Below are 27,875 nucleotides of genomic sequence, written 5' to 3' on the forward strand. Positions count from 1 at the left end.
TAATGTCCTTAGCTTGTTGCCAAGTAATGGAAAATTCTTTCTTTAGGCCTTTACTATTGACATGATGCTTCTTATGAAATTCTGAGGCCTGCAACACACTTCCAATCAATAATTGATCAATCTCAGCATTGCCTTGGGCTAGAGGACCAGGCAGACCTGCATGGGACCGGATGTGTGTTATGTACATCGGACAAAGCCTGTTCCTGATTATGTCTTGTACCTGGATAAACAATGAAGTCAACTCTGTGTCATCTGGTATAAATTCAGCGGTTTCAATATGCAAGATAACTCTTTCTGCATATTGTGAATCTGTAACTATATTAAGAGGTTCTTTAAAATCCCTTAGCACCATAAGAATGGCATATAATTCTGCCTTCTGGACAGAATTATAAGGGCTTTGTTCCACCTTACTCAATTCATCTGACTTGTAACCTGCTTTCCCTGATTTATTTGCATCAGTATAGAACGTACGGGCTCCAGTTATTGGAGCATCACATACAATTCTAGGAAGAATCCAAGAAGTCCTTTTTATGAGGTTAAGTCTACCACTTTTGGGATAGTTGCTATTAATTTCTCCCAAAAAATTAGCACAAGCTCTTTGCCACGGTTCATTGTCTTCCCATAACTTTTTTATTTCTTCAGTAGTAAAAGGCACTATAATTTCTGCTGGGTCTATACCTGCTAGTTGACGAAGTCTCAGCTTACCTTTTATAATTAATTCAGAGACTTTTTCCACATAAGTTTTTAATTTTTTACTTGGCTTATTAGGTATAAATATCCACTCTAAAATAATATCTTCCCTCTGCATTAGAATCCCTGTAGGAGAAATTCTGGAAGGCAATATGACTAGGATGCAGCTAAGATTTGGCTTCACCCTATCCACATGTGCCTCCTGTAATTTTTCCTCAATCATTGTCAGTTCCTTTTCTGCTTCAGCTGTCAGTTTTCTTGGACTATTCAAATCTTTATCACCATCTAAGGTTTTGTTTAAATGAACTATTAGATCAGGTGTTATCCCAACAGCTGGTCGTAGACTGGAAATGTCTCCTAACAATCTTTGGAAGTCATTAAGAGTCTTTAACCGGTCTCTCCTAATTTGTGCCTCATGCATTTTAATTTTCTCTAACCCTATTCTGTAACCTAGGTAATTAATAGAATTTCCTCTTTGAATCTTTGCAGGGGCAATTTGTAATCCCCACCTAGGCAAGACTTTCTTTACTTCTTCAAACATCCTTTCTAAAGTATCGATATTTGAATCAGATAACAAGATGTCATCCATGTAATGATAAATTATGGACTTGGGGAATTGTTTACGAATTATTTCCAATGGCTTACTTACAAAATATTGGCACAGTGTAGGACTATTGAGCATACCCTATGGGAGAATAGTCCATTGATATATCCTATTAGGCTGAGAGTTATTATAAGTAGGCACTGTGAAGGCAAATTTTTCTCTATCCTTTTCTTGTAACGGTATAGTGAAAAAACAATCTTTCAAATCAATAACTATAAGAGGCCATCCTTTTGGTAACAGAGAAGGCAAAGGAATTCCAGATTGTAGTGGGCCCATAGGTTGAATTACTTTGTTGACAGCTCTTAGATCTGTCACCATTCTCCATTTACCAGATTTCTTTTTTATAACAAACACAGGAGAATTCCAAGAGCTGGTTGATGCTTCAATATGGTGAGCATCTAGTTGCTCTTGCACCAGCTGTTCCAATGCCTGTAGTTTATCTTCAGCTAGAGGCCACTGTTTGATCCATATTGGCTTCTCAGTTAGCCATTTTAAAGGTAGGTCTCTTGGTACCTCTAAAGGTTTGGTATTTGCTGTATGTTCTTGTACAGCCTGAATGGCTGGTGACCTTTTTCCATAATACCTCATCATATCCTTCCCAGAATTATGAGTTCCTGAAACTACAGGAATGTTAATCTGGGTATTCCATTGCTGTAGCAGGTCACAGCTCATAAATTTATGGCAATATTGGCTATATATGGCCTTAGTCTTCCTATTTGCCCTTCGGGCCCTATGCATTCAACCCATCTTGTGCTTTGTTTTACACGAGATAGGGTTCCAATTCCCAGGAACTGAACATCTACCTCTTGAAGAGGCCAATTCGGATGCCAAGATTCTGGGGTAATGATACTTACATCCGCACCTGTGTCTAATTAGCCTTCAATAAAAGTGCCATTTATACAGACTCTTAGCTTTGGTCTTTCATCATTAATAGAAGTCTGCCAAAATATATGTTTACTCTGTCCTACTGGGTTTTTTGACTCATCCTCCACACGTAATTCTTCATTTAGGCCAGTTTTACTTTTTACAGCAGAAATTGGAGCTTTTAATTTTCTTGGTAAGGCATGTTCTCCACTGTGACTGGGAATGACTGGGACACTGTTGGCTTGGGGGCCTGCGAGAGGCCCCCCAAGGAGTTTCCCGATGATATCGGATTGCCCCATCTGTCTGTTGTTGACCTACATTCGTTGGACCAATGCCGGCCTTTACCGCATCTCCTACACATACCTGAAGGCCGAGGTCTCCTATTTTTGTCATTCCCAGAAGAGATATTATTCCTAGAAATTCTTTGCCTGCAATCCCTTTGCAAATGTCCTAATTTACCACAATTAAAACACCTGGCAGTTTGATGTCTCCTCATTGCTTTGGAAATCGCTTCTCTTACCCAAGATTCATCATTATAACTAAACGTCTCAGCATTCATCGTATGCTGAATCCATTCATCCATAGGTGCTGATCTAGACTTTAAAGGCCCAATTATCTTTTTGCATTCTATGTTTGCATTCTCAAAAGCTAGAGATTCAAGAAGTATTCATCTAGCTTCTGGGTCTATTACCCCTATGTCCACAGCCTTAATTAATCTTTGCAAAAAGTCAATAAAGGGTTCTCTCTGTCCCTGCCTAATTCTGGTATATGATTCAACTCTTTTTGCTGGATCTTGTATCCTATTCCAAGCATTTAAAGCTGCTTGGTGACATAGACACAGTACTTCATCATCATAAAGAGCTTGGACCTGTGGATCAGCATATTCTCCTGCACCAAGAATTTGATCTTGGGAAACCTCGACACCTTTTGCTCTTGCTTGCTGTTCCATATGTTTGTAATCTTCTCTGAAATAAATTCCAAACATCAAGGAAGGTCCATTATCTAAAACTGCAGATACTAACTGATGGAAATCATGGGGGGTAGCTCTAGCATTAGAATCCCAAGTCCTTATCATTTCCTTTACATATGCATTGTGCAAGCCAAAATTAACAACAGCTTGCTTAATTTCTTTCAGATCATTCATTGCTATTGGTGTCCATCTAGCTTCTCTGACTCCCTTTGAGCCTTTAGAAGTTGACGCTTTGTCAGAATTAAGTATAGGGTATGTTGCTAGAACCCTGGGTAAGCCAGTTCTAATAGCTGGTGGAGGCATTGTATCCTGTCCTTGTGCCTCCTTACTCTGTTCACCAGCTGCAATAATTTCTCCAATCTTTTCAAATCTTTTTATCATTGTCTCTCTTAAATCCTGAATCTCCTGACCTGTATATATTTCCAGTGATTTCACTGAGGCATCAATTTTTTGGTCCCCATTCTGCACCTGTGATTCCAAAGCTTTAATTTTTTCCTTCAAAGATAACATGTCCTCCTTAAATTTTTCTTGTATATCATGTAGATTCCCATCTTGGAGGTACATTCTGTCTGTTACCTTATCAAAACTTTGTGATAAAGTCTGAATGTCAAATTCAAAAGCCTGAACCCTTTCAGGTAACTTTCTAATACCCTTGGATATGGAATCAGTTTTGTTTGTCATAGTATCCACTTGTTCAGATAACCTCTGATTTTCAATAATTTTAATCCTGTCAATTAGTTGTTCATTATTAGTTCGTAAAGATTCTATCGTTCTTAGGAGTGCCATATTCTTCCTTAATGATAGAATATGGAAAAGAAAACTGAAACCTAGTAACAAGCAAATCAAGGTATCCCCATAATCATATAAACCTTGTATGACGTAATCCATTGTATTAGTAAATATAAATTTACTAATCCATTGTATTAGTGAAAACAAAGCAGTAAAATTTGCGTTAGAAACGAAAACTGCCATATTACCTCTTATCCAGCAGGTGGCGCTGTTGCCGAGTCGCGATGAAAACGGGATCCTGTTTCAGTGCCTTAGTAGATGTTAAAAACTGGAAAATGCAAGTTTCTCAACAAAGTAAATGCAATTAAATCAATTCCAGAGACGGAACCAGAAACCCAGAATCCAGGGGTAGAGAAGAACAACCTGGAAGCCGCTTATGCCTCCACGTGACAGAGTCACCCTGAGGGGTTGCAGCTTTCAGCAACTGCATGCTCTGGTTAGCGCCACTTAAGAGCTATGCTTGCAAGGGAGATTTAAAAACAACTCAGAAAAGAGCAAATCACGCGGGCAGAGACTATGCGGGCCTGTGGAGTTTAAATCCACGTGGGGAGGCCAAGGCCGCTGTTGCAAGGCACAGGCGGCAACTGAGGAAGGGATGACTCCCGCCAAGCCGAACTTGCGGCCAGCAGCCGAGCGGGGAAAGGAGAGGTTCTAAAACCAAATGTTGGGCGCCAAAATGAAGGCATAAGTCACCAACAATGCCACAATAGTTTGGAATTATGATTAATAGGGTGGTATTTATTTAAAGGGGAAAAAACTTACAGATAACTGTCCCATGCAACAGCCCTCTATGCAACCAGGAAGGGAGTCTAGTCACCGGCGGAACAGGAAGTGAAGAGAGAGAGGAGAGGGAAGTGGCCACTTATTTAAAGGGAGAGAGACCACGCCCCAATGGGCTGGTATCTCAGCAGCTATAGGCTGGAGGAATGGGAGGACATCCCGCAACATGTCTCATTTCTGCATTTATAACAAAACCTAAATTGTAACAAAAGAAACCAAAATATTTTAATGCCTTTGAATTTTCATATGTCATTCGATCTTAATGAATTTTGTGTTTATATAAACACAACTTCTAATAGCGAGTCACAAAGTCTAAATAAATAATCATTTATGTTTCATCAGACGATTTCCTCCCAGCATGCTCTGAACAGCAGCCTTCACATCCTTGTTCCTCAGACTGTAGATGAGAGGATTGAGCATGGGGGTCACCACTCCATAGAAAAGGGAGATGAGTGCCTCAGTCACACTTTGATGTCCTGTCCCAGCAGTGACTTTAGACTTGGGCTTTGCATACATGAAGAAAATGGTTCCATAGAATATAATCACCACTGTCAGATGGGCAGAGCACGTGGAGAAGGCCTTCTGTTTTCCTTCAGAGGAAGGGATCCTCAGGATTGTGGCAATGATGAAAACATAAGAGATAGCAATGGCTATCAATGGAACAGCTAGAAAAAGCAGATTTGACCCTGCCATGCTAATCATATTGACTGAAATATCTCCACAAGCCAGTTTTACAACGGCCACAAATTCACAGGCAAATTGTTGAATGATGTTATCAGTACAGAATGGTAAATGCACTGTAAGAGATGTCTGCACCAATGAGTCAACAAGCCCAGCAATCCAGCATCCAACGGCCATGGGCATATAGGTACCCTTGCTCATGATGACAGGGTATCTCAGTGGGTAGCAGATGGCCAGAAAGCGGTCAAGTGCCATCGTGCCTAGCAGCACACATTCTGTGGCACCCATGGCAAAGGAGAAGAACATTTGGACCATGCACTCAGAGAAGGAAACTCTCTTCCTTCCTTTCAGAAAGCTGCCGAGAATGAGTGGGACAGAAGAGCTTGTGTAGCAGATGTCCAGGAAGGAAAGGTTGCAGAGGAAGAAGTACATGGGGGTGTGCAGGTGCACGTCGTAGATGACTACTGAGATGAGGACTCCATTCCCAAGCAGGATCAGCAGGTACATGCACAAAATCAGCACAAATAAAACTTTCTGAAGCTCTGGGTGGTCAGAGAGCCCCACCAAGACAAATTCTGTCAACATGGAACCATTGGCTCTCTCCATATGAATAGGTCTGTCCTTCAGCAGAACTCTGGGTATGATAGAAAGAAATCTATTAATGAATTTATAAGAGCCACTTCATAAAATTAAAATATTTTTTGTTGCCGATGGCTGTATTTATATATACGGTATGGGGGGATAGTTTTTCTATGTGATTAATAATTAAGAATTTTTCATTTTAAAAGATTTTTAATTGAAACAGAATTACATTGTTCCCTAATACCTTTACTTCCTCCAGCCCTTCCCATCTACCCTCCTTTAGCTTTTTTCATACCTCCTCACTCTCAAGTTAATCACCTGTTTTTCTTAGATTTTATGTGATATATCTGTGCGTGTGTATCCACAAATATATGTAAATACAATCTGCTGAGTTCATTTTGTTGTTAGTATGTTAAAGTTTCTCACCATGAATCAAGGCCTAGCATAAGGAATGCCTACCTGAATTTTCTCTATTAAGACAGTGAATCCTTAGATCCTCAACAGTCATATTGCTGTGTCTGCAAGTTCTGATTTAATAGGTTGGAAATGAGTGTCTAATCACATTGATGTGGTACACAAATGTTGGAAATTAGCTGCCTATAATGCAATGTTTTGTCTCTGTTTGTTGTATTTAGTAGTGGATATGAACCAAACAAACTAGTGGGTTTCACCGTCACCTTTTCTTTCTTTTCACTATTACTGTCCAGATTGTTGGTTTTATTGGTTTGTCTGTCACCGGAGATGGAAACCAGGAAGCAGCTTTACTGACTTACTAAATGTTCAGGGTCAACATCTTATGGAAATACTGAAGTACAGAATCTGAAATGTGTTCACCAGGTGTTCAAACATGATCATTTAAACAGATGTATCAAATAAACACAAGTTGGGATCAACAGTTTACTTGAAAGACTTTTCTGCATTGCAGTTGGGTGTGGGCGAGGGATGCAGTGAGATGGGCAAATGGTGCCTGCCAACAAGTCTGAGGACCTGGGTTCCACAGCAAGGATCCACAGGATAGAAGTAGTGGACTAGTTCCGGAAAGTGGTCTGCTGACCTCTACAAGGACACCTTGACACGCAGGTGTCTGTGTGTGCACACACTTAAAGAACAACAGAAACTGGGTAGAATCTAGTTCTCAGACCTGGGAGCCTCTCCTAGCTAAGGTTTTTGGGAAATCTGGCTTGAAGGAACTGATCTGATCATGACGTTACCTCTAGCCCATGAGGTTAGTGACAGCTCAGATGTTCATGATCTCTGTAACAGCTCTGTCACATGGATCTGCACCGGCAAAAGAGTTCAGAAATTGGAAGCGAATGAAGCTATCATCTACAGCAACGTAAACAGATTACTAAAAAACTGTCAAAGTGATTTATGATATATATAACATAATAAAACAGGAATTAAAGTAGGATTTCACCAGGATTCATGTACTTTTAGAGATAAATTTAAAGAGATTGTGAGTTTAAAGAGAAAATATTAATGGAATCAGAGAATGTACGTAAGAAATGGAGACTTCCAAAAGAACATGGGAAATCCTTCACAGGGTATAAATAAAAGACAGAGAACAATTGATAAGAGCACAGATCAAAAAGGCACAGCAGATAAGAGCACACGCAAAAAGTAAAGGAGACATATAAGGCATCATTTTAAAGAGCACTGATAAAAATGCAGTTTTAGTGGAAGAGACCATTGTAAATATAAAATGGAGGCAATCACTACACTTATTTATTAAAAACAATAAATAATGGATTGAAATAAAAAGAAAAGCATGACAAGGAAAAATTAAATCAAAAGTTGTCTAGAAAACATGTTTTTAAAAATACATTTTGGAATCTAGCTAAAGAAAAAGTCATAGAGCGGAGGATTGCTCAGTAATAAGGGAGAATGAAAAGCAGCTCCCAGGATGAGTGGGAGGCAGCGTTTGCCCAAGAGCCTGTGGTCTAATCTGAGATAGAAGAACATGGCTATCTTAGTCTCAGAGTCACTAGGCTTCACTTAGTCAGGAGAAACTTTCTTCTTTTCACTTTCCGCCCCCTGCTGGTGATAAGCTGCCATGCTCATAGGGTATACAAAGAACAGACCCTGAAGAAGAATGAAGGGGTTGCTCCGCACTGACTTTTCTGGGTTTTATGTAGAGTATGGCACCCTGTTTTATAGCAAAACTTGTGAGCCATTTTGAATTTTTCTCTTTGGATTGCCAGTAAGCTCCATCAATAAATTACAGCTGGGCTGGGCTCTTCTTTCTTTAAAGAATCCATTTGAGTGTGTGAAGAGTTGGAGCACAATATGGGTGTTGGTAAAAGGACCACAGCAATGCTCTATGGTAAAGAATGTTTGTAGGAAATGGTTTATTTTCCCCCAGAAAGTCACTGAATTGCTCAATGAGTAAGCACAGACAGACTTCAAAGTGTGGGAGGAAGCTATATAAGGGCCTGTGACAGGATCTCATCACATGGTCCACATGAGCTGAGAAGCACAGTCTTGGGCAATTGACTGAGGCCATTGTGTCCTTAGGGCACACAGAGACTTTACAATATAGCAAAGGACAGCATTCTGGTGGGTAAGGAAAGGAATGCTGACTTGCACATTTGTGGGGCATATTAAAGGTAATGTTAAGAAATTATAATTTGTTCTTAAGGCAATTGGGAGCCAGTGAAGTTTGACCAGGGGACATTAAGTATGAAAGCACTAGGAATAGATTCATTGGGACCTTCTAAAGAGCTGTCCCTGTCGCATCAACACTTAACTGTCAGCATGCACTCTGCCCTCACTCTTCAGGGTAATCATGTCTTCTTTGGTGCATAGGGAATAGGACTCAAATCCATCTTGTTTAGATAATAGAGACACCGTTTGTTTTAGGTCAGCTTGATACCAGAAAACTTAATTTTTCTAGAGAAAGACACAATCTGTCTGTCACCTATGACTTCTCAGTTCAATTCTATAAATGCGGACCAAGTGTATCTACCTCATTTCAGCTCGGAAGTCAGGCTAAAGCTTTGCTGGGTTCATCACAGCTAGGTTCTGGCTGTTACTGAGTTATTAAACCAACTAATGCCATACATAACAAAAACCGTCTCATTCTCCCTGGGTTTTCTGGTCTCCTTAACTTGTGAGTGTACAAGTCACATCTCCAGAAACCAGGAGGGGGAAAAAAACCTGTAGGTTAAGTTCAGGGACTGAGGCCCTGGGCACCATTTGAACCTAAGTCTTTTGTTATCTATAGTTATTCTATTCTTTTTTTTTCCCTGTTAGAAGAAAGGCTCTCCCTGTCTTCTTGCCCAGTTCCAGCTCTACTATTTCATGAGAAGGAGCAAGTCCATCAAGGCACTTCTCAGTGGGTAGAAAAATGTCCTTGGTTTTCATAGAGGGCACAAGTGTCTTCAGGACATCATCAGTTATCACACCTGTGATATCTGTTATCACAGTGTATTTGTATGTAAAAAGACCGTGACCACTGCTGGGTAGCAGGATGCTAAATTTCTAGTTGCCTTCAGCTTTGTGAGCTCACATATGGCACTAACCTAGGCTCATTAGCCTAAGATAAGTTCTGATGTGATTACTTATACTGAATTTATGGTAGAGTGTAGGAATTTAAAACACATTTGATTCTTCCTTGGGTCATAATTAGTTTCAGCTAAGTGTCTCAGACCCAAAGTAATGTTCCTTTGTAAATAATAAACAAGAATAAAGAGGCTTTAACTACAGTAATTCTGGCTTAGGGAAAGCCAGAAAGTATTTTTAGAAGAGGTAGTTTATGTTTGTTCCTATATTCAGAGGATTGTATATAATATGAATCAATTGACATTCAGATATAGGAATCATATTTCGTCATAATTTGAAACAAGTAGTCATTGTGATATACATCAATGATATATCTCATCTACTTAAATTATTTTTCAGGCATTGTGGTCAAAGACTTATTCAAATTGTTGTATTGGAGTTTCATAAATTTGGAATAAAAATTTTCAGCAGATTATGCATGTACTAATAGTGTTCATGTTACTTGGCTACTGAAGAAAGGAATTATTACCTGTTTCACAGTGTTTCTAGGTTCTAGCCAAGGAAGCCCAGGATCTATTCTTATTGCAGGCAAGATTGGGGATAAAGCAAAATGATGCTTTCATGTAGGCAAAAATTATGCTAAAAAAGAAATTAAACTTGAGTTTAGAACAAAGACCTTCTTTGTCTGTCCTCTTCTTTAAATGACATCAATCTTACCAAAGAGATTTCCTGTGTTCCAAAACGCAAATTTCTGTGCCACCACATGAAGGAAGCTCCAAACGTGAAGGAAAAAAATAGATGTCTCCACTTAAAGCATCTATGTTAATAGTTTATCCACAACTTCAAACTCAGAATTACAAAACAAAAAGACAGAATATGATGCGATCCTGAGCCTGAAGAGTAGTTTGCTTTCCTGGTTAGAGTCAGGTCAAGCCCTTACCAGCCATTTTACATCATGTTCTAAAAGCATCTTTCTTCATTCTTGGCACTGTTGAGATGCAGGACAAAGGTGAGAACAAGACAGCATTGAGAGCTCTTATTATTTTCTTCAGGTTTCTACTCACCTGTAGTCTATTATCAGGTAAAACCAACAGATGATGGTTCAAAGATTGTGGCTGAATCTTAGAAAACAATATAAAATGGGCCAGAGTTTCTTGAAGGTCTTTGTTATGCTCTAAATGTTTGTTTACCTTTTAAACTTCAGAAACATCTTCCAGAGGGCCAGACATTAGCGTGCAGAGACCATTGAAATCATTATTTGGGTGAGCTAGAGAGTTAGACACATAAACATGGAGAGCTAAAAAAACTTTCCAAAACTCCAGGGAGAATGTTGCCAGACTCAATTATCTCTTGCAATTAGTATAGTCTTGTGATTGGTATTCAAATGCAGAGATATTGTCATTCATAACGCCACAGTATTGGAAGATTTTAAGGCTCATAGACCATAAGCTCATGTATTCTTCTAAATATATCTTTAAAAAAATCACATAAGATTAATAGAATAGCTCTACTCATTTACATAGTCAAATATTTACCAGTGTTCTCAGAACAGTCTGGTGAGTTACAGAATCTTTTCTGAGATGCTGAATTTGGACTGTCTTGATGATGGCTGTGTAGCACACACAAGAAAAGAAGAGTTTTAGATTCAGCTGCTGTCCACACATAATCGTGAGCTTCACTGTTTCATCTCTCACTGAGAATCAGACTACAATGTAAAGCCCGCCTCATCCACTGCAGACAGAACTCCACAAGCCCACTTTAAAAACATGAAAAGCAGGAATGACTCTTTCTGAAGGGATGATTCATACTTATATTTGGAAAGAATTTCACAGGGTCATGTTCCACAACTCATCCTCTAGAACCCATCAATGCAATCAACAAAAGTTGGGCTTAAAAAAAGAGAAAAAATAGATGTTCCAATAAGCATTACAAATTCTCCATATTTTATAGAAAGATCCCAATAATCTATGTTATTCCAATCTGCCCTTTTCTTCACCTGTGTTAAATTTGACCACCGAATGAGTGTGAGAGCTACCTCATCAACTTCCTGCTACCTCGACAATTATTATCACCAAATTCAATCAACAGGGGATCCTAATTTTCAAAAGACCTGCTTCTTTGTGTATCAACTCATATAAGCTGATTTTATATTGTGACACAGAACTAATTCAATTTACTTGAATTCCTTAGCTGGATAATAAACATTAAAATTAATATAGCATTTTGGTATTAGCTTTTATTGATGGTTGTGGGATTTGTTTGGATTGTCAGACATGCAAATTCAAAAAGGGTCTCTCTGAGTCATGAGATATTCTTTTCTATCTGGATCAAAGTTTTGATTCGTTGTAATCTTCTTGCCAGTGGTGAGTGTCCCTGGATCCTTTTGAAGAGAACTCTCCTGTGGGCCTATGTTGAGGCAACCATAGGGAATTAGTACATGGTCCATAACTGTTTTTAGTCTCAACTGTTTATTCTGTTGACAAGAATAATCCTTACATAACATTTTCAATTTCTGAGGGAAAAAATGGGGTACATAATGCTTCATTGGTTGTGTGCCTTCTCATACTCTCACGTCTTGTCCCAGGCTCCTCAACAACTTCCAAAGAACTAATAAAGAGTCCCTCTGTTAATCCCTAACCTTTTCTAAATTCAGAATGTGATTTTATCATGAACAGAGTCTTACCCACTTTGACTGTCCATTCAGGGCCGTCAAATGTTCTGTGGCTTCTTATCTCATAGATGTATTACTTTTCATCATCCAAGCTTATCTTTCAGACCATATTTCCAGTCACTGTTCTAACTCAAAGAGCTGAAAAAAACAGTATACCATATCATTAGAGTTATTATCCAGTTTGTCTGAAGATGAGATACAGTTAATTCTCAATGAGCTGATTTATCTTTTGCCTTTTCAAAGGGCAGCTAGCTAATATAGGTTGATTGTCAGGTACCATGAGTAGACACTCAGCTCCTTTTCAGGGCATCTTTCCATATCTAGTCATACAGAAGTGCATATGTCTACGGGTGAAGGATGTCCTCAGAAAGATGAATATACAGACTAAAGACATAGTAGGACTTTTCATGAGTACTATGGATGTCTCTAGTTGTCCTGCAGTTCATAATTTTCACACTTACCTGGTGACCAGTGTGCTCTTCTTTCTCACTAGAATGTTCTTTCCATGTAGCCCATAATATGCATATTACAGTTCACAAAATAGCTTTGCATTCTTCCATAACAAAGGGAGCTTAAAGTGATGCTCAACTGGCCAACTATTTCTTCCCAATAGGAATAAAACTGAAGCCTTTTATGATAACTGTTAGTAGCAATGGCTCTACTAAGGTATCATATCACATTTTTCAAATGTGCTCATCAGTGTGATTAAATGTTCTTGATATTTCCAATTATACTTGATAATTGAACTTCTATGATATACAAGGCATTATTACTTTGTCAATACCTTTGGAGATTCTGAAGATTTAATTGTACTTATTTTTATTCAGGGCCCTGCTCACATTCAGCCTCCCCCATTTCCTAGAAACTTTATAAATATGGAATAATAACATTTTGAGATATGACATTTGCCTTCTCCATAAATCAAACAACTCAAAATTTAGCGGTTTTTTTGTTTGTTTGTTTTCATTTTGGAGCACACAGAACTCTTCTATGTTTCTTTTGATGGTTTGGGTATTAAAAAAAATAGATGAAACAATTTCTAAAAATGTTATTTTATTTATGACTTTCTTGTGTTTAGGCAAGTTTAATCAATCTTTCTCTGGTAGTCGTGTTATTCATAATCATTCTTAATTCAGTATTTTTTAATATTCACATTTATTCTTCAGCATTGTACCATCAGAAGAATTATTACTAGCAATTTTCAATTGTATATACTCTATCACTTTCTCAGACTATAACAAAAAAGGATAATTTAAATAGCTTCAAGGGCAATATTACAATAATTAATCATCAAAATCCATTTACATGTACTTTGAATTTCTTCTGAAATATGGATAGAAAAATGTATTGGTTGAGTAGATAACAAAATACTAGACTCTTTTAGCTTTTTGCACATCTTAAATTACAAAGTACTATCACAGTCCTGGCTGGAAATATTGGAGTTTTGCATTATTTGGGCACCAATTCTCAACAGATAACTTCAGAACTTCACCTGACTACAGACCATGCTGTGTAACACAAGAAATTTTTAGCATTAGTGCACATAGATTAATTAAAGCAGGAAGTTTTCTATAACTTCTGGATCCCAAGCATTAATCATTGATTGCATTAGGTAGTGAGTGGTAAAGGCTTCTGTGGCAGTGTATCCCACGAGAAAGGATAAAGGGATTTTTACCCGAACTAATTCTTTGGGAATGGAAGTATCCCCCATTCAGACATTAGATACACTGCAGAAATCTTTTATAGAAGAGGAATGTAAAACGCATAGACAACTTGCAGTTTTATTTCTTAAATATTTTGCAGCTTTCATTATTAAGCTCATACTGTGAGACTTAGTTTTACTTTTAATTTACCTGTAATTGGATTGCTTTTCCCCTTTAATTTAATTCTATTGCACTTTAGTTCCTATTAGAGGTTTAGGTGACAGTACATTAAACACTGGAGTCCACATCCAGGCAGTTTCACAGAAAGAGAAAATAAATTCTGGATATCTTTGCTTGGATTCCAATAAGAGAAGCTGGTCGATCATAGACTCACTCAGAATCATAATCTCACATTTTATCTTTTATTTCATACTATTGTTTGAGCTGCTGGTTCTGAAATAATGGTAGGTTTTCTTTCTTGAAACTGTGTTACATTTATTTATGTGTTTATGTGTGCACGCATGTGTACAGAAGTGGAAAGAGTACAACTGTGAGGGACATTGCTCTCCTTCTCTCTTGAGTGTCCAACATGTCATCAGTGTTGGCCTCAAAGGTCTTTACCTGATGAAACATGTCTCTGATTAAAAGATTTATTTTTCTATAGATTATCACACCATGTACTATATTGGTAAAATCTGGAGTAATTCAAGGCAACGTGTTACAATAATTGCAATCAGAAGTTGTGATGTGGCCACTGTTCCTTCTTTTACTCTATTTCTGTTCCGTGTTTTAAATCATTCTGAGATTTTATACATAAGTACCATATTCACATTATTTCTGTGTCTCATTTCTCCCTTCTTCAACTGCTCCTATATCTCCCCATCACTACCTTACAAATTTATGGTCATGCTTTCTATAATTATTATTTTTACAGACACACACACACCTTACAGAGTCCATTTAGTGTGACGTTTATATATTTGGGTTTAGGATAGATCACTTGGTATTTAATAACATATCAAGAGGCTCTTCCCTGAAGAACATGGATTCTCCTTCTCTCAGAAGCCACTATTTAGCTTTTCATCTAGGGGTAGGGACTTGCAATAGCTAAAATCAAGAAAAAATAAACGACGTAGAGGCTAGAAGAACAATAAGATAAAACCCTTATAATCAACCCACTTTAAGTAAAAACAAATATTTATAAATAATCATTTTTGGGAATTTGGGCATTGCTTCCTGCTGTTTGTTGGGCAAAGTAATTTTAGGCTTCACAGAAGTCTTGTTCCATCAAACCACATTATACTAGAAGGAATACATAGGTTCTCATCTTCTGTGGAAACAAAAGCAGAAACTCTTTTCCAAAGTAGTATATACTTAAACTCAAATTGATGTCAAGATACCATTAAAATATGTATGTTATAATAGCTTAATTGTCCATACAATGAATTGTCTCTTTGTAGTTAGCTCATTCACAGCCAAAAATTCAAATAAAACACAATAATATACATATACTAGAGACTTGGTGTGTTTTCCATCTTTATGTAACTTTTAAAACTATATTTCATTTATTTTTATTTTTTTAACTTTTAGTTTTTTGAGACAGTGTCTCTCTGTCTAGCCCTGGCTGTCCTGGATCTCACTCTGTAGACTAGGCTGCCCTTGAACTCACAGGTGCGTGCCTCTGCCTCCCAAGTGCTGGGATTAAAGGTGTGTGCCACCACACCTGACTATTCTATTTCTTTTTTAAAGGGCTTTCTCTATCTTTTTTCTTTTCTCTCCCAAGCCTATGTATATTTTTAAATACACTGTAAACAGTTTAGAGGGTTTTTTTTTTCTGAATATGTCTTTACTGTATATCTCTACCTTTTTCAGAGCACGAGACGTTAATTTGCTAAGCAATATGGCTAGGATTAAAGCTTTAGCTTTGACTGTTGTCTCCCCCATTCCCTTACCTTTTTGAGAGTCTAGCTTCATGGCAGAGGTATTGGCAGGAGTCACAAACTCTGTGGAGTTTCAAGGTCCATGCTGCTATCACGAAAGCTGTCACCAACTGCTCATAAACACCATTTAAGTGTTTGGTGACAGAGCCTCTTTAAAAGAGCTGCAAGGTTTTTGCTGCTAAGTCTGAGTCAAGAAACCTCTCTTAAAGGAACCATGCCTCTGCTTGCCTATAGCACACAGAGGCCACCTGAGACAATGCTGCTACTAAGAAGCCATGCTTGACTCTGTTCTTTTCTGTCTGGAATCTTTTTCTTTTTAAAGCTTTCTCGAACTTTAAGTGGAAATTTTTTGCCTAGCATTTAGGTGCCATTATGTAAGCAGAGAATGCTCTTTCATTTCCTGGCCACCCAGACCTGAATAATCACAAAAAGACTTCTTTAATTATAACACTGTTTGGTCAATGGCTCAGGCATGTTCCTAGATAGCTCTTATATCTTAAATTAATGCATTTCTATTAATCTGCGTATCTCCACAAGGCTGTGGTTTACCAGTAAGGTTCTGGCATATTTCTCCTTTAGCAGCTTCATGGCATTTGCCTGATTTCACCTTCTTTCTCCCTGCATTCAGTTCAGTTTTCCCACCTAGCTATATTCTGTCCTGCCATAGGCCAAAGCAGCTTCTTTATTAACCAATAGTAATAAAACATATTTACAGCATAAAGAGGGGAATCCCACATCAGATTAAAATAATTTGGTTGAGGGAGACAGCATGTGACCTACCTAGGCCCTCTATATGTGATATTTGTGTAGCTTTGTCTACTTGTATGATTCCTAACAGTGTGAGCAGGGGCTATCTCTAATTCTTTGACTGGCTTTTGGAAACCTATTGTCATACTGGATTGCTTTGCCCAGTCTTAATACAAGAAAAAGGGCTTGGTCTTACTGCAACTTGATATGCCATGCTTTGATGATACCCATGGGAGGCCTGACCCTTTATGTGCAGAAACAGAGGAGGAGGGGGCTGGAGAGATGGCTCAGAGGTTAAGAGCATTGCCTGTTCTACCAAAGATCCTGAGTTCAATTCCCAGCAACCACATGGTGGCTCACAACCATCTGTTAAAGGGTCTGGTGCCCTCTTCTGGCCTGCAGGCATATACACAGACAGAATATTGCATACATAATAAATAAATATTTTAAAAAAAGAAACAGAGGAGGAGTGAATGGGAGGGGAGGAAATGGGAAAAGCAGAGACAAAACTGCAGTCAGGATATAAAATAAATAAATAAATAAATAAATAAATTTAATTGAAAGATAAATTGATTGGATTTCAGGCTTTGTAAGGCCTACTTAGACACTGACTCTCCTCTCTTTTTGAGCGTTTCCCCCTATTGCTCCAACTATGACCTTGGAAGGTTTTTTCCCTTAAAGAATTTTTTAAGAATATTTTTCCCTCATAGTTTCAGACTCTAATTTTCAGATTATAAGTAGTATTGGAGTACCAAAGTCTCATGTAATGTCAGTCCTTCAGGAATCACAACAAAGAACAGATACTGATATTTTGTTATTCCATTTATAGACCTATGAATGACATCTCATTTTTTTAAACATTCTGTTATTTAGTTGTTAAAATAACACAAAAGGATACTATAGCATTAAAATGTCAATAGCAGAGATGATGCCTAGACTGCTTTAAAGCAAAGCATTCCAAAACAATCATTTATAGAACACAGAAGAAAAGAAAGTCTATGTGGAAATGTATAACCATCTGGAAATCTTCAGCAATGATATTGAATAAGAAAGCATTTTTTTAAAACGTTCCTTTCTGTGTACAGAGACTTCTCCACTGCATTTTAACATTGAAGATACTTTTTAGGTCAAGGTGGGCACATTCAAAACATCCTGCATGTTACATCCCTTATCATAAAAATCAAAGGCAGAAGGAACTAGCATGTAAAGTGAAAAAGTACAAAGCTCATTCATTCAGCTCTCCATTCTTTTTTTAAAAAAAATTCAGCAATCCCATTGTATTTTAGATGAATTGGTTATCAATCTGCTCATAATTTTTAAGAGAAAAAGAAAAATGCAACCATGGGAGTGAAGGAGCTGTATCCTGAAAACTAAAAACATCAATGAAAGAAGGAAAAAAGAAAAGGTAAGATACCTCATGCTGGTAGGTCGTAAGAATTAATGTCAACAAACACCTGTGCTACTGTTACCAGGTATGGAGGCATAGAAACCCTTACTTTAGTTTCCCTTTATTTCAAAAGAAATTGCTAAAAGGAAAAAATGAAAGACCAGAAGAAGTAGATATATCAGTCAAAGAAAATGCCAAACCTAAAATATTCCTGACACAAATATGCAGGGAATCTGGGACACTATGAAAAGACTAAACCTAAGAATAATAGGAATAGAAGAAGGAAAAAATCCAGCTTAAAGGTTCAGAAAATATTTTCATCAAGATCATAGAAAAATATTTTCTCACCTAAAGAAGGAGATGCCTATAAAGGTGCAGGAAGCTTATAGACACCAAATAGTTTGGAGCAGAAAAGAAAGTCATATCACCACATAACCAAACACTACACAAAAGAACAAAGAAAGAATATTAAAAGCTATAAGGGAAAAAGAACAAGCAGCATATAAAGGTATACCTATCAGAATTACACCTGACTTCTCAATGGAGACTCTAAAATCCAGAAGGGCCTGGAGAGATGTTCTGCAAACTTGAGACCACAGATGCTAACACAGACTACTTACCCAGAAAAACTTTCAATCACCATAAATGGTGAAAACAAGATATTCCATGAAAAGTCAACTTCAAATAATATTTGTCTACAAATCCAGCCCAACAGAAGATACTAGAAAGAAAACTCCAGCCCAGGGAAGATAATTATACCCATGAAAACACAGGAAATAAGTAATCTCACAGCAAAAAAAAACAAAAGAGGGAAGGACACACACAACCACTACCAATAAAAATAGCAACAATAAAAACAAAATAACAGGAATTAATAATTATTTTTGTATGGATTATCTGTCCATTGGTGAGAGTGGAGTATTGAAGTCTCCTACTATTAATGTGTGATGGTCAATCTATAATTTAAGCTTTAGTAATGTTTCTTTTACGGATGTCACTAATATCTTTCAATATCAATGGGCTCAATTTCCCAATAAAAAGACACAGGCTAACAGAATGGATGTGAAAACAGGATCCATCCTTCTGCTGCATACAAGAAACACACCTCAGCATCAAAAATAGTCATTACGTCAGAGTAAAGGTTTGAAAAAAGATTTTCAAAGAAAATGAACCTAGAAGCAAACTGGTGTAGCCATTCTAATATCTAACAAAATAGACTTCAAACCAAAATTAATCAAAAGATATGGGAAAGAACACTTGATACTCATCAAAGGAAACATCCACCAAAATGAAGCTTCAATCCTTACTATCTATGACCAAAACACAAGGGCACCCACATTCGTAAAAGAAACATTACTAAAGCTTAAATTATAGATTGACCATCACACATTAATAGTAGGAGACTTCAATACTCCACTCTCACCAATGGACAGATAATCCATACAAAAATTAACCAGAGAAATACTGGAATTAACCGACGTCAAGAACCAAATGGACCTAACAGATAGCTACAGAATATCACACCCAAACACACTACACTTTCTTCTCAGCAATTCACAGAACTTTCTCCAAAACTGACAACATACTCGGTCACAAAGTAAATCTCAACAAATACAGTAGAACTGAAATAACACCCTTCATCCTATCAGATTAACCCGCCACAAATTAAAGCTGGATTTCAACAACAACAGAAAGCCTACAAGCTCATGGAAACTGAACAACTGTCTACTGAATGACTGCTGGATCAAGACAGAGAGAGAGAGAGAGAGAGAGAGAGAGAGAGAGAGAGAGAGAAATTAAAGATTTCCTAGAATTCAGGGAAATGAATGCACAACATACCCAAACTTATGGGACACAATGAATGTGGTGCTAAGAAAAAAGTTCATAGCACTAAGTGCCTTTCATAAAGAAATTAGAGAAATCTCTTACTAGCAACTTACAGCACACCTGAAAGCTCTAGAACAAAAAGGAGTGAGCAGATGGCAGGAAATAAACTGAGAGCTGAAATCAATAAAGTAGAAACAAAGTGAAAAAGGCACAGAATCAATGAAACAGGGTTAGTTCTTTGAGAAAATCAGCAAGATAGACAAACCCTTATCCAACTAACTAAAAGACAAAGAGAGAATATCCAAATTAATAAAATCAAAAGTGAAAAGAGGGACATAGTCACTGAGAAAATCCAGAGAATCATAAGGTCATACTTAAAAACCTATACTACACCAAATTGGAAAATCTTTAATAAAAAATGATAATTTTTTATAGGACCCATTTACCAAAGTTAAATCCAGATGAGATAAGCAATTTAAATAGACCTTATAATCCCTAAGAAAATAGAAACCATCATTAAAAGTCTCCAAGAAAAAAAAAGCCAGGGCCAGGTGATTTTAGGACAGAATTCTATCAAACTTTTGAAGAAGAGTTAATGCCAATACTCCTCAAATTATTCCACAAAATAGAAACTCTTGACATCTTTTTCATTCTACTGTGGAGCCTTGATAGGAGGGTTTGCGCCATATAATTGTAACTTGTTATACTTTTTCTGGTTGATATCTCTGGAAGGCCTGCTCTTTTCTGAAGGGAAGCAAGGAGGAGTGGATCTAAGGGAGAGGGGAGGAGAACTAAAGGACTGTGAGGAGTAGAGGGATGGGAAACTGCAGTCGGGATGTAGTATATGAGAGAAGAATTAATTAATTAAGAATAAAGAAGCACCATCACCAAAGTTTAGTCTTTTACCAAATCTAACTTTCAGTTTTCTGATTTATTATTCAAAATGTATGCTAGTATATAATATGAGCCTGAATTATCTCCTTATGAACAATTTTCATATAAATTTGAGAAAAATGATGCAAAATAGATTTTGAAAGATCAAGGAAATTACAGCAGCTCTAAGGAATAGATATGTGTGAGTGCTTGTGTGTTTATGCATTTGTGTTTCCACTCAGGAATATGAAATATATCTCTTAAAATGAAACTGTATATAAATATTAAACACCTTGAAAAAAGAACAGTTTTGAATTAAAAAGGCCAAAAGTACAAAAGTGATTATTAAATACGGAATATTTTAAGATATGTAGTAAACATATATTCTGAAAATATTCTTTATTGCTTTATCAAATACTATTACATAAAAAATATATATATATAAGATACACAAATTATATATGCATATGTTAGGTAAAGTTCCTTCCATATTTAAACTCACTCATATAGATACATAAGATGACAACTATTCAACACTGTCGAAGCTTAAAGAGTCAAACCAAAAGCATCAGAAATTATTCAAAGAATTTGTAGAGGAAAACGTCATAAAGCAACACATTTAAGTCAGCTTCTCCTAGCATATACACCCTACTTCCATCCTATCTCTCTGGTTGCAAGCATTTTTCACTTGTTTTCTCAGTGACAGCCATGTCCGTCTTACCGGAAATTCTCAAATATATCGGAGCTAATCTTCCTTACGCCTTTGCCCAGGCTCTTTCCTCTCCTTGTAGTACTTCATTTCATATCCTTATGCCTAAACCTCTTACAGGTCTTACCGAAATGTTACCTCCAAAGTGATGCTTCTGATGATTGCCCTCTAGCCTATTAAGTCCCAGCTGCCAACCATCCTAATCCTTCATGCTGGCCTCATTCTTTTTTCCAATAATATTATGGCTTCATAAGTTATTGTACAAAAGTAATTTGACTTAGATGAGTTTATTAGCATCATATTAGCCCCATAATACTGAAATTTATGATTCCAAAATATGTCCAAAATGGTGGTACATATCTTTAATCTGAATGCTCAGGAGGCAGAGACAGGCAGATCACTATGGGATGGAGGTCAGCGTGAACTACATAGTTAGTTTCAGGACAGCCAGAGCTGTGAAGGGAGATCCTGTCTTAAAATACCTAAAAGGAGGAAGGAAGAGGAGGAGGAAGAGGAGGAGGAGCAGGAGGAGGAGGAGGAGGAAGAAGAAGAGAAGAAGAGGAAGAGGAAGAGGAAGAAGGAGAAGAAGAAGAAAAGAAACAAGTTAACATACACCCCCATTCCTAAGCCAGAAGCAATCTCCATTGATAACCACTTTCAGATGAACATTTGATTTTCTCCAAGGGACTCTCACTGGAGAAACAGGCAGATTACTCTCTAAGGGTAGGCACATGCCCACCAGTACATGGCCAACAGTAAATGAACTCAAAAGCTGCTTTAGAGGCTTCTGCCTCATCATATCATGTAAGAACGCTTTCATTTTTTGTTTATATATTTCCTTCTCTCTTTTTAACCTACAGATCCTTTGCATACATATTTTGACATTTATTTAAAAAAAACACTTTAGTGTCTTTTATGGAGTTCCTGAGTGTGTGAGCAAGTTTCTTGTGCCTTCTCTTAGGCTCTTTTCCATCTGTTTGGTTGTTTTGTCCAAATCTGAGGTGTTAATTTTTGTTTTATCTTATTATTTTATTTCCTAATTATCCCATATAAGCCTGCTTATTTTTTAATGAGAGACAGAAAGGGGGTGGCTGTAGATGGCAGGGAATGGGGCGAGAAACTTGGAGAATAGAATGAAAAACCATAATCAGAATATATTATGTGAGAAAAAAATCTATTTTCAACAAAAGGAAACAAAAGAAATCGCCAGACAAGTCCATCTAAAAGACCAAACAAGCTTTTCTTTTCCCATAAAATCGCTTACACTTTCCTGAACCCACACAGGGAAACAACACACAGCTCTTAAGTTTCCCACGCAGTCTTACTGAGGCTCAGTGGGCCACACAGAAGAACAGGTGTGAAACTAGGAGGGGTACTCTTCCAGGAGGGGAAGGAGCAGGCATGAGACGGGGCAGTAGAAGCTGATAATGACTAAAATCTGTTAAACACACATGTGAAACTGTCAGAGAATGATAAAAATAAATAAATCTTCAAAATGTGAATGCACAGAAACACAGATGCTTTGGGAACAGTTTTGAATGAAACATACCACTGGCATAAAGGTAGATATTAAATATAGATTAGTTTAAGAAATGTATTAAATATGTGTTCTGGATGGGTACCTCCATAAGTCACCAGATACTATTGCATATAAAAGCCACATAATTTATTTACAGATAATACATACATGTATTATACAAAGGCCTTTCTATATTTTAATATATACTTTGTACAATTTGCTGTATTGGGTTCTCTTGCAACAGATATCACTTTAGAATCATATAATATGTGAAAAAAATTAAAGCAGTGATGATGCAAAAATAGACATATATTCTGCAAAGATAGCAAATAAGAGCTGGAAATGATGCATTAAATTTGACTTATAAATGCTGTCCAAAGCTAGGTTAGGCTGAATTAAAGAATCACTGAGTTGAACAGGAGGATAGTTGTATCTGGTTAAATTTCAAGAAGATTTGAGTAAAAATAATAAGAGGCCAGCATACTCTATTCTTTGGTTGATCTTGTTTTTATTATTTTTGGCAAAGAGAAGGGATTGGATTTGTAGACCGTGTGAGTAACAAGTAAGATACACACAGCACTGATTATAATCACTCTGTGAGCATCCTTGCATGGTGCCTCATTCATTTATGCCTTTTAGTCTTATGCCTACAAACATTTGTAAAAGGATACACTAATTTTACTCCAATTACCTTACTCCACAAGAGTGGTTCTGTAAAATTCCACACTCACTTCTTTTGCTCAAGCAACTAAACTATTCTCTGATCAAATTAGAAAATACATGGAACACTGTGTTTGTACATGGCCCACATCTGAGCAAACCTGGTCTCTTATAGAAATCATGTCAGGCAATCATTGTTTTCCCAAACCCAAGTCAATGTTTCAACACCTGGCTCCAAGGTGCACATCCATTGTCCACATTATAATTCTTTAGTTCCTTCATTTATTCATGACCGTGTACCTCGCCTGAAAATTTCAACTTCATAAAAAATAACTGCGTAGAATCTAATCTCACTTAGAAAGTGATTTTTACAAAAGGGTGAAAAATGTGTTCTTTAAATTACAAGATCTACTATAATACTTTATAATATCAAAGATAAAAATGTTATTTTCACACTATAAATGTGAAACACATCCATTTTTATAAAGCAAATGTTATCTCTATGGAAACAGAAAGAAAAAATCTTCAGGCTTTCATAATGATTTTTTCTGGAAAATTAATGTTAATGCCAAATTCATCTTTTATGTACCAATTAAGCTCTTTTTCTGGTTTAGAGCTCTTCTATGAACAGTGATTAGGCATCATTTTGGACCGACATCAGTCATATTAGCCGTGCTACTAAGATACACTGCTATGAGACGGCATGACTAGAAACCTGAAGGGGCAGTGCCATGCACTAATCAAAAATTAGCTGCACACACTCTCTCTGAAAAATACCTAGCATTCTGTGCCAGCTCGTCTGACTATGCTCCCAAGTTAGGAAGAAGCATTGTTAAAAATGCAACCAAAGAGTTCTCAATGAGCCATTATTATTATTATTATTATTATTATTATTATTATTATTATTATTTGGCTTTTCGAGACGGTTTCTCTGTGGTTTTGGAGCCTGTTTTGGAACTAGCTCTTGTAGAACAGGCTGGTCTCGAACTCACAGAGATCTGCCTGCCTCTGCCTCCCAAGTGCTGGGATTAAAGGCGTGCGCCACCACCGCCTGGCTTCAATGAGCCTTTAAAACAAATCTTAATCAAAAGCTCTCTGAAGACTCAAAGACTGTATTTATGGTATTAAAGTAAATCATAATTATAATCATACACATGCCCAGCAATTCGGAACACATGAACATATTAAGAGTGACAAGAGTCATTCTTCAAAGACCTTGGTCTTACAACTCTGGGGGAAAAAAACCTTCCTGGTCTCCTACTCTGAAGGTAAATTGTGCTTTAATGTATTCTTCTTCCATTAATTTTCTATCTAAATGTCTAAGTGTAATGTTTAAAAGCTATATATCTCATCCCAGGAAGCTTATGGAAGTAGCTGGATTTAAGCCATGTAGTGGTTGGCTAATGCCTGGGTATCAAGGATGGCCTATGGTGAAACACAGAGTACCTAATTTGTAGACTTCTTACAGGGATGGAATATTAGGGATTGATGTATGGGAACTAAGTTTATTATATATAGCCTGCTGTGTTGGGTTGTGGAATTGACACTTTGATAGTCTCTGTCCTTGCCAGCAGATTTAATCTACAAATAACAATAATGGAATCTGGAAGTAATTAAATGTAAGCCATGAGTACTTCATGGCCCTTCCTCTAAAATTGAAAGGGAAACTTAAAAATATTAAATGAATATGTACACCCAAGGATTCTATATTTATCCAATGTTTATCTTAAAAAGTGTTTTGCCCAAAGTCCTTGAATTTACTGAGCGATCAAGATACAATGTATTTACTAAAGTAGACGTTCTAGAGTATGGCACACTACTGAACAGACTCTGTTATTCATCTTAGGGGGTAAATTAGAAGTGTTCTTCAAATAAAATCAAAACTTGAGGGTAAAGTAAAGGAAGCACAAGCTGTCACCTACCTAAAATCATTTGAGCCTCTGCTTCCGTGGCTTGTGGAGGGCACAAAATTCTCTACTTCAAGAGACAAGTCATAAATTCTGCCATTCTTATTAAGAATAAAGAGCCTACCTAGCCGTCTAAGACTTGGGAAAGTACTGCCCTTTACTCAGAGCCGAAAAGAAATCTGGCTTATTAGAAATGGGAATGCTGTTACCCTATGTCCAATGAAATATATAAATGTTCATATGTGAACCAGTAAGCCGATTTTTAAGTTTCTAATTATCATGATAATTATTTGTGTATGTGCATGATGAGAGGTCACCCACACCATGGTGTACATGCGGAGGTCAGGAGGCAATTTTGCATAATCTCTGTTTCCATCTTTTGTTGATCTGGGGATCACACTCAGGTTGCCAGGTCTGTGAGACAAGTGCTTTTACCCACTGGATCATCTCCTGGCCTTAGTAAGCTAATTTTAAACCCATATTTCAGTTTTGTACATTTGTTATGTTAAAGCTAATGTATAAAGCTAAAAGAAATGACTTTTTAAAAACACTCATTGATTGTATGGACCATACCCATAATTCCTATTTATCTGCTTCCTTTACAGTTCCAACTCTCAGCATCCTTAGAACACGGCAGGAAAAAAAAAGCCTAAAAGCTGTGAAAAGATATAACATTTGAGATTAATATACCGCAACAGAGAGCTCTGCGAGGCAAAAGGTTGATAAAGTATTATCAGACATTTCTGTTTTACATTTTTCACAGCCCAGACTATTTATGTTGAAGGTTTTGAAGAGCAATTGCTTGTAAAATAAAGTTAGGTTTGTAAAAATGCCATATATGCTCAGTTCTAATATTGTAAAAAAAAAATACAGAATTAAGAAGATGCTGCCCAAAATGTCAAAAAGTAATTATTTCTCAATGTTATCTTTGTTTTTTTTTTCCTTATTCTTTCCAGACTTTGACCATTCTCAGTGAGCATGCAATAATTTTGAAATGCCGTCTCTTGGCATAAAAACATTAACACAATGCGTAAAAGGGCAAGCGAGAAAGAAAACCCACTAAAATTCCAATCTTGAGTCTCCCACAGTGTCCAACATGTTGACCATTCATTTGCCTAAGAACCGTCTCTTCAGACTTTTTATAGCCTCCTTCACGTCTTTGTTTCTGAGGCTGTAGATTAAAGGGTTCATCAAGGGAGTCACAACCCCATAGAACATGGATATAAGTTTGTCTGTAGCATCCAAGTCATCCCCATTGAGTGTGTCTTTAGACTTGGGTTTCATGTACATGAAGAGGATGGTTCCATAGAATATTATCACCACAGTAAAGTGGGCTGAGCAGGTAGAAAAGGCTTTGCTTCTCCCCTCAGCTGAGCGAATTTTGAGAATGCTAGAAATGATTAAAGAGTACGAGACGACAATGAGGAGCAGCGGCATCAAAGTGAACAAAGTTGTGGCCACGACCATGAGGAATTCGTTGCCCGAGATGTCAGTACAAGCCATCTTCATGACAGCCAGAATTTCACAGAGAAAATGATCGATGACATTTCCACAGAAAGGCAGTCGCATCACAAATGCCGTTTGTACTGCAGAGTTGGCAACCCCTGAAAACCAGGACCCAGTTGCCATGGTCACATAGGAACTCTTGCTCATGATGATAGGGTACCTCAAAGGGTTGCAGATGGCCACATAGCGATCAAAAGCCATCATACCCAGGAGCACACACTCTGTTGTCCCCATGGCTAAACCAAGAAACATCTGCACTGCGCAGCCAAGGAGTGAAATGGTCTTTCTTTCTGAGAGAAAGCGTACCAGGGTGAAGGGAATAGAGGAGGTCGTGAAGCAGATGTCCAAGAAGGACAGATTTCCCAGGAAGAAGTACATAGGGGTGTGAAAGTGGGAGTCAAAAATACTGAGGATAATAAGAGTGCCATTGCCCACAAGGATGACTGCATACATCATTAAGATTAGCACGAAAAAGAGATGCTCAAGCCTTGGGTAACCAGAAAGCCCCTTCAGAAAAAATTCCTCCATAAGAGTTCGGTTTTCCCATTCCATTGTATTGCCTTCCTTTTACCTGTAAGAATTAAAAAAATATTAAAAGTCATGTTCTATGCTAAAGCAGATCCAAGTATATCAATGAAAAAAAGTATAAAAATTTGCATTAGACTCAATGAAAGAAAGAATGTGTTAGACAAAAAATGATAGAAAGGCTGAAAGGAGAAAGAAAGAAAGAAAGAAAGAAAGAAAGAAAGAAAGAAAGGAAGCAATGTGGGGAGAGGGCTGTGAGAGATAAGTTATTACATTGGTCATCAGTGATGAGCTAAGGACTCTGCAGCTTGTTTTTAATAAACTGTGTCACTTAAATTTTAGAACATTGCCATTTTAAAGTCAATAGAGCTACAGTAGTATATGTCAAAACCTAGGCTCAAACTCAAGACTCTCTTCCTGTGACCCATGTTGAATCAAGACTTTTGTGTGTGTGAATATAAAGATAATATACAATGTTATAACACAGATATGGTTTATTA

General features: G+C 37.3%; 2 protein-coding genes across 2 annotated transcripts; both read right to left on the reverse strand.

Moving 5' to 3' along the window:
• Positions 1 to 5,021: 5,021 nt before the first annotated feature.
• On the reverse strand, positions 5,022 to 5,984 carry LOC121451657 (olfactory receptor 13C8-like). The gene has a single exon (XM_041657355.1). The coding sequence runs from the start codon at positions 5,982 to 5,984 to the stop codon at positions 5,022 to 5,024; it is 963 nt and encodes a 320-aa protein (XP_041513289.1).
• Positions 5,985 to 26,451: 20,467 nt separating this feature from the next.
• On the reverse strand, positions 26,452 to 27,402 carry LOC121451895 (olfactory receptor 13C9-like). Its single transcript, XM_041657692.1, has one exon. The coding sequence runs from the start codon at positions 27,400 to 27,402 to the stop codon at positions 26,452 to 26,454; it is 951 nt and encodes a 316-aa protein (XP_041513626.1).
• Between the last annotated feature and the right edge of the window lie 473 nt (positions 27,403 to 27,875).

The sequence above is a fragment of the Microtus oregoni genome, unplaced genomic scaffold, assembly GCF_018167655.1.
Source record: "Microtus oregoni isolate MIOR12 unplaced genomic scaffold, Mior012 000008F_ref0000371, whole genome shotgun sequence".
NCBI classification, from domain to species: domain Eukaryota; kingdom Metazoa; phylum Chordata; class Mammalia; order Rodentia; family Cricetidae; genus Microtus; species Microtus oregoni.

Bases quoted from the DNA above. Each gene is read 5' to 3' on its own strand.
- LOC121451895 (XM_041657692.1), bottom strand. From the start codon at position 27,402: ATGGAATGGGAAAACCGAACTCTTATGGAGGAATTTTTTCTGAAGGGG.
- LOC121451657 (XM_041657355.1), bottom strand. From the start codon at position 5,984: ATGGAGAGAGCCAATGGTTCCATGTTGACAGAATTTGTCTTGGTGGGG.